The sequence below is a fragment of the Bison bison genome, unplaced genomic scaffold, assembly GCF_000754665.1.
Source record: "Bison bison bison isolate TAMUID 2011002044 unplaced genomic scaffold, Bison_UMD1.0 scf7180017864168, whole genome shotgun sequence".
Classification (NCBI taxonomy): Eukaryota; Metazoa; Chordata; class Mammalia; order Artiodactyla; family Bovidae; genus Bison; species Bison bison.
Window position 1 is genome coordinate 1,897,803 of NW_011494740.1, and position 17,374 is coordinate 1,915,176.

Sequence of the window (17,374 nt, forward strand, 5' to 3'; positions counted from 1 at the left end):
GAGGGCCTGTGGTTCCTGGTAAGGAGTGGAAGTGATGCCTCAGGGCCACTTCCAGGCCTCAGTTTTTTCACTTCAGCCGCTTTACCTTATCTCCTTAGCAAGTGTGTTCTTTGGTGCCTTCCTTACATATTTAACACCCAATCTGATTTTCTTTGCATTCCCTGCCTTTGTCCCCACAACAGTCACCATTCCTCTGTGCTCTGATATTCCTGTACAGAAGCTGAGGCTTAACCAGTGTTCTAGGGAGATGTTCTCTTCTGTCTTGATGTTAACCTTCTTTGCCCTGGAAGTTGATCCTAAACAGGAGTAGCTCCTTTTGCTGTTTCACTTCTGCTGGTTAGCTTTTAGTTTAAACGCTCTAAAATTGGCTGTGATTGAACTATCTAATGACTCTTCTTTTCTCCCTTCTCTTCCATTTTGAAATAGGTCCAGGAGCAGGTAAAATTGCTGGAGAAGCGTGTAGTACACCTGGGTGTAGGAACTCCAGGGAGGATTAAAGAACTCATTAAACAAGGTATGAGAAGAGGTAGTAATACTCCTACTCAGAGCTGAGTGTTTGCCTTACCCTGTGTGAGTCTGGAAATCACATGTGTGATGCAGTGAGACCAGACCTCTTGTTTTTAGTTAATTCAGGGTTGGAAGCTCAGCCTTTAGTCTCGAAAAACCAGCCAGCAGGTGTAGTGCAGTGGGGAATGATGAGGACTGTTGCAAACACAGTATGTGGGCCCATCTAAACACATTCACATTGCAGTTGCTTTAAGCAGGTTGGTGGATTCACAGTTTATTACACCAGTTTGCAGCCTCTGGACTTTGTAAGCTAATGTGTTGAGTGTTTCCCTCTCACTTAATTGAGTCTTGGCTCCCCAAGGCTCCCATTCCAGTTGAGGGCTGGTATAGAAAATATGATGAAAGAAAATGCAGTTTCTATGGATGAAATTCAAGTATTCTAGAACATTTCTCGTGAGTTCATTTCCTTTTAGTGCTTTACCCAGAAAGTATTCCAGATAGCATCCACTGGTGGGTTTTTATAGTTTGATGACTTTCTCAAAGCCGGTAGCCTAAAAACCTTCTGGCCTACTGATGATCTTCATACATTTTTCTACCTGCCAGACAGATTAAAGTATTTCTCTTAAATGCTCATTTCCAAATGACTTGTTCAAAACTTTATCTTATAACTGTCTGGAGCTGTTCCTTGATTTCTGTGTGTCTAAAAGTAACGTGTTCATCAACATAGTATCTCAGTATGGAGATGATCTTTTACCTGGAAGCAAAAAAGAGCTAAAAATACTATCGTTTCTCTCCAGATGAAAACCATGCATAAGTGAACCCACTATATGCAGAAGTCTGTGCAATTACAAGTAGCAAACTTGGTAGACCTAGACAAGGAGAGGGAAACAAATATTTTTTGAGTTCCTACTTGTACTCGGTGCTATGCTAAACACCCTTACATATCTCATTTAGTACAGACAGCATCCTTGCAGGCTAGCATTCTTATTTCTTAAGAGAGAAAACTGCAGCTTAGAAGGGTTATGTAACCCCTCCCAAGACTCTCATTCTAGGCCTTCCTGATTCCAGAGGCTTTCCCCTTCAAGGAGCTCCTGATCTAGTTGAAGAGATAAATGTACACAGAATGAGAATGACAGCAGTAAGTGCCGAGGGCCAAGCCAGCACTTGAGTCTATATGAGTTGAAATGAAGGAGAGGTTGTTTCAGTGGCTGAATCTGCAAGGAAGGCTTTATAGAGAAAGGAGTCTTTAACTGATATTTGAAGTATGGATAGGATTAAAATAGGATCTTTGAAGTATGGAGATGTAAGAAAAGCATTCAGGAATGAGAGAACAGCTGAATCAGAAGTAGGCAGGTAGACACACAGACTATATAGAGGAGGCAATATCGTGTCAAGGAGAAGAGCCTCTGCTATAGACTGAAGCCTCTGGATGCACATCCCAGATCTGGCAGTGACCATCTCTGTGACTTGGCAAGTTTCTTAACATTTCTGAACCTGTTTCTTTATCTGAATGACAGAGATGGTAAATGCACCCACCTTACTGCAAAATTCAGACTTAAATTGAAGAAAGTAGGGAAAACCACTAGGCCATAAAGGAATAACCTAAATCGAATCTCTTATGATGTGACAAATAGATTCAAGGGATTAGATATGATAAACAGAGTGCCTGAAGAACTGTGGATGGAGGTTCGTGACATTATATAGGAAGTGGTGATCAAAACCACCCCCAAGAAAAAGAAATGCAAAAAGGCAAAATGGCTGCCTGAAGAGGCCTTACAAATAGCTGAGAAAAGAAGAGATGCAAAAGGCAAAGGAGAAAAGGAAAGATATACCCATCTTAATGCAGAGTTCCAAAGAATAGCACGGAGAGATAAGAAAGCCTTCCTAAGTGAACAATGCAAAGAAATAAAAGAAAACAATAGAATAGGAAAGACTGGAGGTCTCTTCAAGAAAATTAGAGATACCAAGGGAACATTTCATACAAAGACGGGCACACTAAAGGATAGAAATGGTATGGACCTAACAGAAGCAGAAGATATTAAAAAGGGGTGGCAAGAATACACAGAAGAACTGTACAAAAAAGATCCTCATGACCCAGATAACCATGAGGTATGACCACTCATCTAGAGCCAGACATCCTGAAGTATGAAGTCAAGTAGGCTTTAGGAAGCATCACTATGAACAAAGCTAGTGGAGGTGATGGAATTCCATCTGAGCTAGTTCAAATCCTAAAAGAAGTGAAGGTCGCTCAGTTGTGTCTGACTCTTTGCATCTCCGTGAACTGTATAGTCCATGAAATTCTCCAGGCCAGGATACTGGAGTGGGTAGCTATGCCCTTCTCCAGAGGATCTTCCCAACCCAGGCATTGAACCCAGAGCTCCTGCATTGCAGGCAGATTCTTTACCAGCTGAGCCACCAGGAAAGGCCATCCTAAAAGATGATGCTGTTAAAGTGCTGCAGTCAATATGCCAGCAAATATGGAAAACTCAGCAGTGGCTACAGGACTGGAAAAGGTCAGGTTTCATTCCAATCACAAAGAAAGGCAATGCCAAAGAATGTTCAAACTACTGCACAATTGCACTCATTTCACATGCTAGTGAAGTAATGCTCAAAATTCTCCAAGCCATTCTTCAACAGTACTTCAACAAAGAACTTCCAGATTTTCAAGCTGGATTTAGAAAAGGCAAAAGAACCAGAGATCAAATTGCCAACATCTGTTGCATCATAGAAAAAGCAAGAGAATTCCAGAAAAACATCTACTTTTGCTTCATTGACTATGCTAAAGCCTTTGACTGTGTGGATCACAACAAACTGTGGAAATATTTTTAGAGATGGGGGTACCAGACTACCTTACTTGCCTCCTGAGAAATCTGTATGCAAGTCAAGAAGCAACAGTTAGAACCAGACTTGGGAAAACAGACTGGTTCCAAACTGGGAAAGGAGTATGTCAAGGCTATATATTGTCACCCTGTTTTAATTTATATGCAGAGTACATCATACAAAATGCCAGGCTGGATGAAGCACAAGCTGGAATCAAGATTGCCAGGAAAAATGTCAATAACCTCAGGTATGCAGATGACACCACATTTATGGCAAAAAGCGAAGAAGACCTAAAGATTCTCTTGGTGAAAGTGAAAGAGGAGAGTGAAAAAGCTGGCTTAAAACTCAACATTCAGAAAACTAAGATCATGGCATCCAGTCCCATCACTTCATGGCAAATAGATGGGAAAACAGTGGCAGACTTTGTTTTTTGGGGCTCCAAAATCACTGCAGATGGTGACTGCAGCCATGAAATTAAAAAAACGCTTGCTCCTTGGAAGAAAAGCTGTGACCTACCAAGACAGCATACTAAAAAGCAGAGACATTACTTTGCCAACAAAGGTCCATCTAATCAAGGCTATGGTCTTTTCAGTAGTCATGTGTGGATGTGAGAGTTGGACCATAAAAAAGGCTGAGCACCGAAGAATTGATGCTTTTAAACTGTGGTGTTGGAGAAGACTCTTGAGAGTCCTTGGACTGCAGAGAGATCCAATCAGTCCATCACAAAGGAAATCAATCCTGAATATTCATTAGAAGGATTGATGCTGAGACTGAAGCTCCAGTACTTTGGCCATCTGATGCGAAGAGCCAACTCATTAGAAAAGACCCAACTCCTTAGAAAAGACCCTGCTGCTGGAAAGGATTGAAGGCAGGAGGAGAGAGGATGACAGAGGACAAGATGGTTGGATGGCATCACTGACTCAATGGACATGAGTTTGAGCAAGCTCCAGGAGATGGTGAAGGACAGAAAAGCCTGGTGTGCTGCAGTCCATGGGGTTGCAAAGAGTGGGACACTACTGAGCAACTGAACAACAAGGGGTATGTTATGCCAATAAAAAACTAAACACAGTGAGTGTCACTCCTTAGGAACTCAACAAATACTAGTTACTACTTTTATTAAAGAGACCACCTTTCTTGGTTGGAGACTTTACTGGCTGTAGTAGTCTGTACTTCAGTTGGAAAGAAAGTCAGATTTTGGAGGAAGACCCTTGCACAGCGATTGGCTGGATTTTTGTCTTGTGGCCCCAGGAGGATGTTGAAAGTGAAAGAGCAGATGAGAGGTGCTCGTAGTCCATCTAGCTGGGCAGCCGGATGCGCCGGGATGCACCGTCGTTCTCCACCTCTTAGCCAAAGGCTCACCTCTCCCTTACTGTATTCCACATGTTTTTATGTGTCGCCACCACCGCCCCACCCCCCACAGGCAACAGAGTCACTTTTCTCCATATTTAATATTTAAAAGAGAGAGAGGGAGACAGAGAAAACAAAGCTGTCCAGATTGTTGAAATTAGAGTTCTACAGAGTTGTGAAAACTCACTGTGAAACCTTACTTCATCTAAGAAGTGGAAAAATCATTTAAGGAGCTGTTGATTTTTTTTATAAAAGGAAAATAACTCTTACTTCTGATTCTGGCTGAATGAATGGTTTCAAATTCATTGACTACAGATGTTAGGCTATATACAAAGCATTTAAAGAGAAACAATTCCATCACTCTAAAAACTGAAAATTTAACAAAGTAATTCAAATGGCACATAACACATTTTATGTAGCTGTTCATGACTTGAGATGTTTATATATATGCTATATTAAGGAGAGTTTCTAAACGTCAAAAGCTATCCCATAACACTTACAGACAGAATTGTATTGTTTTATTTAATAAGGGGATTTTCTAATTATAAGAGCCTTTGTAAAATGCAGAAAGGTACAGAAAAGAAAGTTACTTTAGAGATATTGCTTATCAGCTAATATTAACTATATTTCTTTTCAGTCTTTTTTTTCTATGCATTTATCTATATCTTTTTATAAATGGAAGTCATACTGCATATCATAACTTTATAACTGTCTTCTCTACTTAATATGCTTCCCTGGTGGCTCAGACAATAAAGAATCCGCCTACAGTGTGAGACCTGGGTTCAATCCCTGGGTTGGGAAGATCCCCTGGAGGAAAGCATGGCTACCCACTCTAGTATTCTTGCCTGGAGAATCCCCACGGACAGAGGAGCCTGGCGGGCTACAGTTCATGGGGTCACAAAGAGTGGGACATGACTAAGCACAGCACCCAATATGTCAATATCTCATGAGAACTTTCCATGTCATGAAATAGTTTTATTTTTTCATTTTTAGTGACTGCATAATATCCTGTTAAGCTTTTTTCCAGTTTAGCAGAGATATAATTGACATATATCATTGTATTAACCAAGGTGTGCATGATTGGTACATGTGATACCTGTGAAATGATTACTACAGTAAGTTTGATTAACATCAGTCACTTCACATAGTTCCATTTTTTTTTTTCTTATCATGGGTACATGTGATACCTGTGAAATGATTACTACAGTAAGTTTGATTAACATCAGTCACTTCACATAGTTCCAATTTTTTGTCTTGTCATGAGAACTTTTAAGATCTACTCTCTTCAGCAACTTTCGCATATACAGAGTACAGTGCTGTTAACTGTAAGCACCACGCTATATTTTACATCCCCAGCACTTATTTACCTTACAACTGTAAGTTTTTACCCTTTGACCACCTTCCTCTAGTTTTCCTGCTTCTCACCTCTGGCAACCACCATCAATCTGTTCTCTGTAGCTATGAGTTCATTTTTTGGTTTGTTTTCTCTTTTTTTAGGCTCAACATATACGTGAAATAATACAGTGTTTGTCTTTCTCTGTCTGACTTACTGCGCTCAGTATAATGCCATCAGGGACCACCCATGTTGTCAGAAATGGCGAGATTTTCTTTTTATGGCTGAATGATGTTTGTGTGTGTGTGTGTGTGTGAGTGAGACAAAGAACACTGACATTCTTTATCCATTCATTTGTCAGTGGACACTTAGGTTGTTTCTGTGTCTTAGCTATTAGAAGTAATTTTGCAATAAACAAGGGGATGCAGATATCTTTTCAAGATAGTGATTTAATTTCCTTTGGATATATACCGAGAAGGGGATTTACTGGGCCGTAGGGTGAGTTCTATTTTTAATTTTTAGAGAAACCTCTATACTGTTTTCCATAATGGCTGCTCAAAATTACAATCCCCTGAGAAGTGCACATGGGTTTCTTTTTCTCCACATCATTGCCTGTACTTGTATCTCTTGTCTTTTGGTGATAGTCATTCTCACAGGTAAAAGGTGACAGGTCATTGTGGATTTGATTTGCCATTTCCCTGTTGGTTAGTGATGTTGAGCTCCTTTTATATAGCTGTTGGCCATTTGGATGTCTACTTTGGAAAAAATATCTATTCAGTTCCTATACCCATTTTTAAATCATCTCTTTTTTTTTTTGCCATGGAGCTGTTACCAGTTCTTTATATATTCTGGATATTGATTCCAAGTTATATGGATGTTTAACAGTTCTATTAAGGCAGGATATTTGGGTTGTTTCTAATTTTTTTGCTCGTGTAAGTAGGTACACAGTTATCATCTTTTTAAGTAACTGTGCTTAAGTTTCTGGTGTTTTATTGAAATGGAAGAAGAATTATTTTATCAAACTCCAAGCATTTTAAAGCTCATGTTATAGCATGTCCAGTTGCCTTCCAGAGAGGCTGTACCTGTTTGCTCTCCCACCATCAGGCCAATTATTTTTAAGGGAACACTATCAACCCATTGTCTTTCTTCATTTATATCATTTTTAATTTACAGAGAGAGTATTAAATAAGAGGCATTGTAGTTATAAGAAGCATGAAAAAGTCTTTAGGGAGAGAGGAAATTACTGAAATAAACCAGTATTGAGGGGAAGGGCTGCTGGATAAAAGAAGGCTTTGTTATTTACATTTCCAGATGTGAAAGCTTGGGGGCAGTGGTCAGAACGTGGGGAGTAGGGAAAAGCTAACTGCCCAATTCTGGGACCTCTGGAACAAACAACCTCTGAGGTCCCCTTCCACCCCACATTTAAGTATTGTCTCTAGATAGATATGAAGACAGTAGGAATGAGTTGTTCTCCAGTTTTCTCAAAGGACAGCAGACTTTGGAGCTCATTCATCTTAACTCTATTTTCTGCCTGAAATTAACCTCCCAACCCTGTCTTCAAACTTCTGCTGATTCACCTTTTCAGAGACAGGCAGACTCTACTGGATTCAACTCCTCTGAAGGGTCTCTGCCCTGAACTATAGGATCAGTTCAGTTCAGTTGCTCAGTCATGTCCGACTCTTTGCGACCCCATGGACTGCAGCACGCCAGGCCTCCCTGTCCACCACCAGCTCCTGAAGTTTACTCAGACTCATGAACTGTAGGTTGCTGCTGCTGCTGCTAAGTCACTTCAGTCATGTCCGACTCTGTGCGACCCCATAGACGGCAGCCCACCAGGCTCCCCCGTCCCTGGGATTCTCCAGGCAAGAACACTGGAGTGGGTTGCCATTTCCTTCTCCAATGCATGAAAGTGAAAAGTGAAAGTGAAGTCGCTCAGTCCTATCCGACTCTGATCGACCCCATGGACTGCAGCCTACCAGGCTCCTCCGTCCATGGGATTTTCCAGGCAAGAGTACTGGAGTGGGTTGCCATTGCCTTCTCCGGAACTGTAGGATACATCTTACCAAATTCCTGTCGGAATGAGACTTTACCCTCTGGGGCTTGGTAAAAGGGAGGCCTGGGATTGATTCTTTGCCAGCCCTTGAGCATTTCACAAGCTTAGCAAGAGCAGCTTCCCCGAGAATCAGTGATAAGATTGTAAGGAGAGCAAGTCTCAGAGTGTTGCATTTGTTTTCCATCAGACAGGGACAGCACTTAATGTGCAGAGATTAGTTGCCAGTGTTGGGGGGATGGGGTGGGGAGAAAAGAACAAATGAGGCCAGAAAAATAAAAAGCAACCAAAGGAATAAAAAATCCTTTTAATAAGCTTATGTCATGAGTTCTTTAATGTAGCAACTCTCTGTCTCTTTCAGGTGGCCTTCATTTGAACCCCTTAAAGTTTCTGATTTTTGACTGGAACTGGAGAGATCAGAAGTTGAGAAGGATGATGGACATTCCCGAGGTACCGTGTAACCAGCAATCCAGCACTTCCCTTTAATCTTTTTTTTTTCAATTTGAACTTGAGTTCAAACACAGCAATAAAGTCTTTGACATGAGGAGCCAGCACATTCTGGCCTTTGAAATGATTTCTTTTAACTCTGAAGTAACTACAATTATAGAGGCCATCTTACCCCTTACACATAACTGTATCCTTTCCATGTGTTTTATAGGAATCAGCTTTGTTTCTTCATTAAATGCCCAATGGCCTCTGTCCCCCTGGGGTCCACTCTATACTGTACCTTTGGGAAACAGGAAGGTCTGGAGGACTTGGCATATTTCCCTGTGCCTTGTTTTAGAGACACGATCATCTTTGCCTTTTTGTCCTTAGAAGTGCATTTGGACGTGAGGGGCACAAACTTGCCTCATTGCTTGCATCTCCACATACCCAAAAACCTGCTTACTTAATGAGTGATTTACGTTTTGAGGAGTGGGGAAATTTTTTTGATGTCTCAGTGAATTAAAACTGATTGAATACCTTTGTGGGACCAGCATTAGCTGATTATATATTTATGAAAGTCATCCATTATCATCATAATGTGACAATTGACTTGATACCCACCATGTTATGGGGATAATCTTTCAATCTAGCCTGATGCTTAGAAGTAGCTGTTGAAAAAAATAAATAAAAAAAAAAGAAGAAGAAGAAGTAGCTGTTGGAGAGAATAGGGTTGTGCAGTAATAAACATGGCTGCCAGTCACCAACCAGGAATAAATCATGACAGTGACTATCAAAGAAGCTTGCAATCCAAATATGCTGAATTAATTTGCTATATAAAACTATATCCTCAGAATAACCAAACCTGATTTTAATTGATTAGTGAGTTAGGCTAAAAACCATTGTCTGAGTTTCCTACACACACATACATATACACACACACAGAGTCTCCTGAACTGACTGGTTTCTTAAAACCAGTTGAACCAACTTAATGTCACGCACATGAGGGCATATTTGATGATTTTGCTTATAATGTTAAATCTGAGTAAGCCACCACTAGTTTTCCAATTATAATAATGAGGAAGAAATAGTATTCACAAAAACCCTTTTAACCCAGACTTATTTTTATTGTGATGATGTCATTATTAGTAGTTACCAGTATTACAATACTGTGTATAGTCTAGACATACTTTGGATATCTTGAACCACCATTGGGTAAGATTTTTCCTATGAGATTTTATTTTGAAGGGCTACAAACAAGAGGACATCTACATGAAACTGATGTCTTATATAGTTCCTCCTCCTTTACTTATGTAAATATTTCAAATCTGAATAAAATGTGGTTTTGCTCTTCCTGATTCTGGCCATAACAGCTGCATAAATACCAGGGAATCCAGATAGTTGAATTTATTCACCAAATCCATCCTCTCTTGATCTTAAAACTTTTTTTTTCTTCTTTTTTTCTCCCTTAGATAAGAAAGGAAGTTTTTGAACTTCTGGAAATGGGAGTGCTAAGTCTGTGCAAGACAGAATCTTTGAAGCTGGGCCTTTTCTAAATCTGGATCCTAGTGAAAAGTCCTGTTTTCCTGGTGGGATTTGTATGGCTCTGGCCCATTGCAAGCACTTGGTAAATACCAGCTATTGTTTATTAAGTTGACTGTGTCACCAGATGGATCACTAGGAATCTTAGGTGGGGATTCTTTAACAAAATGAATGTGCCCTTTGCCAAATCCCTTGTGTAATAAAGCATCGCTAGCTTGTGTGTGATTTTTGTTAAGGAGACTGAGTTTTTCTTTCACCAGCTGGCCTCTGATGTGACTATACAGGAGACAGTATGACCAAATCACAGGTCTATTTGCCCGACGCACAGTGAGGCCAAACAATACTAAAACACGGAAGTTTGGAACAGATCAAGGTTTATTACAGGTTCATACAAGGAGATGGGTAGCTCATCCCTTAAGAACCCCAAAATTACTGAAAGCTTTTAGCAAAGCCCTTTTCTAGGAAAGGTGAGGGAAGAGTGTGTTTAGTTGTTGCACATTTCTTGGTGTCAGATCTTTTGTTCTTGAGGTCAGGTCATGATTAGGAAACGATGTTCCTGTAAATCTCTACCAAACAAGTGTTATTCTCTGTTCTGACAAGGAAGGGCAAGGTCCCAAGGAATAGCTATCATCCTTCAGGGTCTTGGTCCTAGCTAAGAGGAGGTAGATCTTAGTTGGCAGCTTCCTCAGAGCCATGTTCCCACACCCTGGCCAGCCGTCATTGCTGAGGGAGCCAGACACCTGACCCAGCTGGCCCTCAGGCTCCTCAGGCCATCCAAACAAGGGGTGGGGGGCATGGTGGGTGGAACCAGGTTCCTCAGACTGCGACCCAGGCAGAAGGCCACTGCTATCAGGTAGCAGAGACAGGGGTAGGGGAGAGGTTCACCACAGCCTCAAGACCAGTGAGTGGCCCTGGTGAGGGCTCTGGAGTCCTGCTGGACACAGCCCCCAGGCTGCCCACTGGCCCAGGGCTAGCTGAACTGGGGGGCCTCCCAGGGAAGGCCTGAATTTGCCTCTTACCTCACTCTATACCTGACGACCACCACACCACTGTTGGCTTAATCGCTTCCCTAATGGACCCTCATTGACAGTTTGTTACTTGTGGGCAGGGCCCCCTGCAGTGCTGACCAGTAGCTGAGCAGGACCTGTTGCCTGGTAACAGGGTGCGGAGTAATGATGCACAGCAATGGCTACCTGCTAAGGGCTGCGCTCTCTTAAAAGGGAAGGAGCATCTGGGCAGCCTCAGGCAAGCCCCTTCCCTCTCTGAGCCTCAGTTTCATTAGCTGTGAAATGGAAATACCACCTTGCAGGATTGCTGAGTACTTCATGAGATGGTACATGTGGAACAGACTTATCAACTGCAATGCCTAGTCCCAGTGTGAAGGGTGTAGTGATGGAAAGAGTACATGTGGCAATTTATAAACTAATAAAAGACAACAGTATAACTACAACTACCTTATGCATCTGTTTAACTCTTTGTTTTGAGATAATTTCATAGTTACAGAAAAAAATAGCATAGAGAATTCCCATATTCCCTTCCCCCAGCATCCCGCCATGTTAACATCTTGTATAATCATAATAAAGTTATCAAAACTAAGAAATCAACATGGGTACAATTTAACTAACTAAACTACAGACTTCATTTGGATTTTTACCAGTTTTCCCACTGATGTCCTTTTTCTATTCCAAGATCCAGTCAAGGATCCCACATTGCATATAGTTGTCATTCCTTAGAACATATATTTAGAAAAATATGTATAGTCTGTCACATTTAATCATTAAAATAATTCTGGAGGAAATGTCTTATATTTTATAGATGATGAAACCAAATCTCAGAAAGGATACACATTAGTTTAAGTAGCAGAACCAGAAGGCAAACCCACATCTCCCATACTCATTTAAAGACACCATGGTTATCTGTTTGGAGAGTCAGGTATATACAACAAATGAGAAAATAAAGCAAACAGATGCCATTAGTGCATTCCACATTCAAATGCTGTGAAATTTTAAATGAGCCTCGCAGCATGGCAAATCACACTCCAGCAAATCCCCTGCTTCCTCACACCAGCCGCCTGCTGCTCATGCACCTCTGTGGGCTAGAAGCCACACACAGGAATCCCAAGGCTAAGAGAGCAAGTTCCATTCTGCGGGACCTCGGATCAAACTCAAAAAGTTAGACGAAAAAGAAAGAAAGCCTCCACAGAATGAAAATTCACTCAAGCTATATATAGCTCAGTGTAACCCTTGTGGGGCTGACCCTCCCCCAAGTAAGAGAGAATTCCGCCTTCCAACTGAAGCATCACCTCTTCCTGCCTGATGACCTTCAAACTGACACTGCCCGTTCCTGGTTCTTCCGCAGCTTTTGGCCTTCAAACTCAGACTTGAGGAACGTCAGCTCTGCAGATTTTGGACTTGTCAACCTCCTCTGTAGTCCTGTGAGCCAATTCGTTGTGATTAGAATTTCTCTGGAAATCCTAATATACTCCTGTGAAGCACCTTTTAGTTTGGGATTTTGGTTAGATTGGTTTTGTCACTTTATAAAAAGTGTAACAAATACTGTTCTTGATTTGTTATTGTAATGACCCCTCTGGTAGACGTTACCTGTTTACTATAATCTCACCCAGTGTTGAAACAAGTACCTAGATTGCAAACATATCTGATATTTTATAGGCTAACTGTGAACACTTTATCTAATCTCACAGACTGTTACTGAACTAAGGTTCTTGACCACATTTACTTATTAAAACAAATAGTAGGTGTGAACTAGAAGTGTTCACTACCGTCTTCTCACACAAATCTGTCTGATACCAACAGCCATACTTGTCACTACCCTCTAGCCCGATTCAAATGGCTTGCTGAAAAGTTCCCATTGGTATTCTGCTTTTTTCCAGTCTTGCAAGGGGAAACTTTGACTCTGAATTGGAAACATCCCAGTGTAAGTAGTTACATTTGTTCTGTATTCTTTTAAACTAGGTAGATTTGCCAAAGTCATTGTCTTCTTTAATATAAAAAGAGTCCAGCATGGCTTCTCTGCCTAATGTTAATAAAAAAGATTAGAAACTCACACGCTGCCTAATTTTTTTTAAATCCTAATTCTACATTTTAAATGCATCTTGAAGAAGTAATTATTAATAGCCTAATGAAAATAATGTTAGTAGATTTCTAATATGTGAAAAAGCAAAACCAAACCAAGCAATGATACCATATTACAATATTGAACACTTAAAGGATTATTTTCCTCTTGCTTTCTCTTACCTCATCTGGGCTCCATCAAAGCAGGTGCTTGGAGAAAGGCTAGGAAGAGATGTTTTTCATCCACACCTTCTTATCAGAGTCTTTCTTATATATGAGAGAGTTGGAAACTACTGAGATTAGACATCTGTGTTTTGCAATTCCTGTTTCTTCCTCCCTCATTATCACAAATAGCAAAGTTAGCTATAACCTGGGAAAAAGTTAGCATTTTCCCAACTTAGTTTATATTCATGTTAATGGACAGCCACATTTGTTGACTGCACTCACTTCTATTTTTTGTATTAATCCCCAAGAATTTGGGCAAGTTCTTAAAGATAAATCCATTTTCCCCTTTCAGGAAAGGCTTGCCTTGAATTAGTCACCACATCCCAGAAATAGCCTTCTGTAACTGCTTCCCGGTGTCGCCAGATGTTGGTTTATACAGACCTGCTGGGGACTATTCCTCCTAGGCATGGCACTTAGCACAACAAGGTTTTTGAACCTAAGAAAAATGTACGAACCCGTGGCTGATTGAAGGGAGCTGTGCTCTTACTGAACAGCAGTTCTGGTTAAGGAATAATTCTAGGAAGCAGAGATACTTTGCCACCACAAAGGAAGAGTCACATAATTCTTAACATTAAGTGGTATTACTCTGAGCAGTAATGTCATAAATGTCTGAGAAGTATATGTGGGTCACCTGCAGGACCAGAATGAAGAGGAAATGCCGGGACTACGAGTCCAGACTGCCAGACAACACTGCGGTGAAGCAGCAACAGTTGCCCGCCTTCCGGCTCCAGCTGACAGCCAGTGAAATCCTCTCTGGCTTTTTTGCCATAGGGCTATTCTGCCTTGGCATGGGCATCATCCTTCTGTTGTCTGCAAAGAGCATCAAGGAAGTAGAGGTTTGTCCCATCTTACATTTTAATGCATTCTAAGAATTTTAGCTTTGAGACTGTAAAGAATGGTCAGTTTGAGAGCCCAGCCCCACCACAGGGAACTAGATGAGACTGGAGCATCCCTTTTGCAGATGGTGATAGAGCCTCTCTGTGCTTTATTCATCCCTCCTCCCTCTTGAGGACAGACACTCTCAACCTGGTCAGTTCAGTCATACTTGTTTATAGGGACCTGCCAGATGCCTGTGAATCATAATGATAAAAAGAGTGAAGAGCCAAAGATACAGGTCTTCAAATTTGTGCCACTTTCAAGCATTTGCCTTTGCCTTTGCAAATAAACTCCCTCAGATCATTGTCTTAATCCAGGAAAAAGAACACAAATCTTTCTGGCCTCTAAAGGATTCTTACTAAAATAAATCAGGTTCTACTCAGAGTGAGAAAAGCTGAAGCTAAGCTGTGACCCCCTCAGTCATAAGCCTTTTGCCAATTTGACTAACAAGCCATTGGAGAATGAGAAGCCCAGAAGCTGGTCTGGGCAGGGGAGCTCAGATCTGGCCTGATGCCTTGCCCACATTTGGTTTAATAAATTAAGTAAATGCTTCATGCCAATCAGCTCTGAGCAGATTACCAAGACCATATGACCTCTATTCGGAAGGCAGCTGTGGAGAGCTCATCTAGTCCCTCTCCCCATAGGCTAGTGGCAAAATTGCCATGGAGGCCAAGTCTGGCAACACTGATTTAACATTCATGAGTATATGAACATGCTCAGAGTTCTTTTGGGTGTGCAGGTGAGTAAACTCCAAGTAAGAGTCAATTCCTGCCTTCAGTGAGCTAATGATAGAGTAAGCAAGACAGTGGGTGCCAAGAACAGAGAGCTCAGCTGCAGCTGGCTTGTTTGCTGTATCCACAACCTTTTTCTTGCATGTTCCCAGTGCATAGCAGGCACTCACTTATTAAAAGAACGGATTTGGGCAAACAGTGGGACTTCAAAGAAGAAAAATATTTCAGGTCCCACTCCTCCCACCAACACATCCTGCTGTGTTGCCTTTCCCCTGAAATGTTCTGCTCTCCCCTCCCACTCCTGGCAGCTTGGCTTCCCAGTGGCCCTAAGTCCTCTTGAGTCCTCCAGTATGATCATGTAAACCGCCAGGCCCTACCATGTGGCAGAGGCCAAAATGGCAGGAGGAAAATAAGCTTGCCGTGTTGAAGGCAATTGCAAAGTAATTGGTTACAAGGCTGATATTCATTTCCACAGAGCTCATCCTGTTTACTTTTCCATTTTATTCTTCACCAACCCCTTTCTTTCTCATTCTCCCCCTCCTCTTCCCATGTTCTTCCAGCTTCCTCCCTTCTGAGCACCCATCCCCACCCACTATGAAGTGCAGCCTCCATCACAAGGCAGCCATTGCTGAATGATGTCACCTTATATGTGAGAGGAGAACCTCACCCCATGGTTGGCAAGGCCACTCTGCAAGCAAGTTTCAACAGAATGGTTTAATCATGATTTTAAGAGGATTTTTCAATCAGCTGTTCTTTTAAGCCACTTCAGCTAGGACTGTTTCTAAACATTTTGTTTTTATACAGAAAAACCAGAAGCCACCCATGGAGTGTGATCTTCTATTGCACATGAAAGTGTTTCATTATAAGGGGTGATGAGATGAAGCATGTATCTCAGGCCAGTGTTGTCAACACACACTTAGTAGAAGAGTTCTGAGCTGGTTTTTCTCTTCTCAGTCAGCCCTGAGGCACAACAAGAAAGTGCCCTTTTTGCAATTCACTTTAAGCAAGAATGATAATTCCCGCCTTTCCAAAATTCTATGAGGAGCAGGCTATGATCTTTGCCGTCATTTTAGAGCTACACGCTTACAGAAGCACTCATGCAGCAAAGTAGATTAAACACGTTGATTTTTGATATGTTTTCCTCATAAAATTTTTAGAGCTAGAAAGCACATTGGATGTCATCTACTCAAAAATTTATTCATCAACAAAGACACTTTTTCTGTTTTGGCATTATAGAACTCTCACAAGAATCCGTGAAGTACAATGTACACTACTACAGTGAGCTCACACATCAGTTCATTGCTAGTCAAAATGATGCTGGTGAACAAAATGTGGGCCCTGGAGGTTAAGTATTGAACTCAATATCAGAGACTGGATGGACACAGTTCCGTGCGCTAGGTCTCAATTAGATACAGCCCTGTTCTTTATTGCTTGTAAAAAATTAGAATGCAGTTTCACAAACAGAAAAGGGGTCAGTATTTTTAAAAATAATAGTGTAAGTTTTTCTGCATACTTAAAGAATGATTTAAGTAAGTATAAGCAACTGAGTACCATCAAGTAGCCTTTTGGCTAATCTTTAATTTAGTATTCACACTTCACCCCTTTGACTCCAAACACCCAGTGGCTTTGCAAGTATTTAAAGTTCCTTCTTTCTTATTAGTCTTCTCTCCCAAAGAATCTAAAATCTGATTGGTAATTTACTGGGAAGAAAGCCAATCCCTGTTCCTCTCCGGTCCTCAGACTCTTCTAATTACCCCTCAGCACGGGTGAGGGAAAAGCAGAAGCTGCCAGCAGCACCCACACCACCCCCGGGTGCCCAAGATGAGTGTTCCCCGGAGCAGAAGGGCAATGCGTGGCCCCATGGCCTCTCTCTGAGCCTCCTTTCCCAACTCTCCTTCCAACTCCATCTTCACATCACTGAGTGGAGCCAGAGCTCACAGGATTTGCCCACGTGGGACACACTACCCTTTTTTTTAGAGTCCACTTATTCCATTTTGCACAGAATTTAACTTTTACAGAACGTAACAACAATTTTTAAAACAATTGTTTCACATAACTCTACATTTCTGAAACACTTCTTTTTCTATGTTTGGTCATTTTCAATAACTTCCTCAAGACATCATGCAGAAGAATTCACTAGTATAAGTATTTTCCATATGATAACATGGAAAAGCAGTGGAGTGACTTCCCCATAAAGCTGATTAGACCTGGGCCATGGGCCCAGTTCTCCTGAGTCACTGGCTAATACTTTCCTAATGGTGACTTCTTACGATGGAGGTGTTAGCCTTCATCACAACAGGCTAAACATGCAGTAGAAACCCTGAACTCCAGTACATGGCAGAATACTGCCGGGAGCCAAAATGAAAGGGGGCCCACTCCTCCTGCGCATCCAGGGAGCTGCCCTTGGTTCACGTCCCAGACAGCGTGCCCTCGACCCCGCGAGCCTGGT

At 41.5% G+C, this 17,374-nt stretch overlaps 2 protein-coding genes across 2 annotated transcripts in view; both read left to right on the top strand.

The window, feature by feature from the left end:
- The window catches only part of CMSS1 (cms1 ribosomal small subunit homolog (yeast)), a 395,179-nt gene extending 384,935 nt beyond the window's left edge, over positions 1-10,244 (top strand). The window contains exons 8-10 of the mRNA XM_010841945.1: positions 427-514; positions 8,419-8,507; positions 9,953-10,244. Coding sequence (XP_010840247.1) covers positions 427-514; positions 8,419-8,507; positions 9,953-10,036 — 261 coding nt within the window. The 3' untranslated portion in view covers positions 10,037-10,244. The remainder of the gene's footprint in view (positions 1-426; positions 515-8,418; positions 8,508-9,952) is intronic.
- Positions 10,245-11,988: 1,744 nt separating this feature from the next.
- LOC104990053 (cell cycle control protein 50C) overlaps positions 11,989-17,374 on the top strand; it is a 25,696-nt gene continuing 20,310 nt past the window's right edge. The window contains exons 1-3 of the mRNA XM_010841946.1: positions 11,989-12,456; positions 12,913-12,956; positions 13,956-14,154. Of these exons, the coding sequence (XP_010840248.1) occupies positions 13,963-14,154 (192 nt within the window). The 5' untranslated portion in view covers positions 11,989-12,456; positions 12,913-12,956; positions 13,956-13,962. The remainder of the gene's footprint in view (positions 12,457-12,912; positions 12,957-13,955; positions 14,155-17,374) is intronic.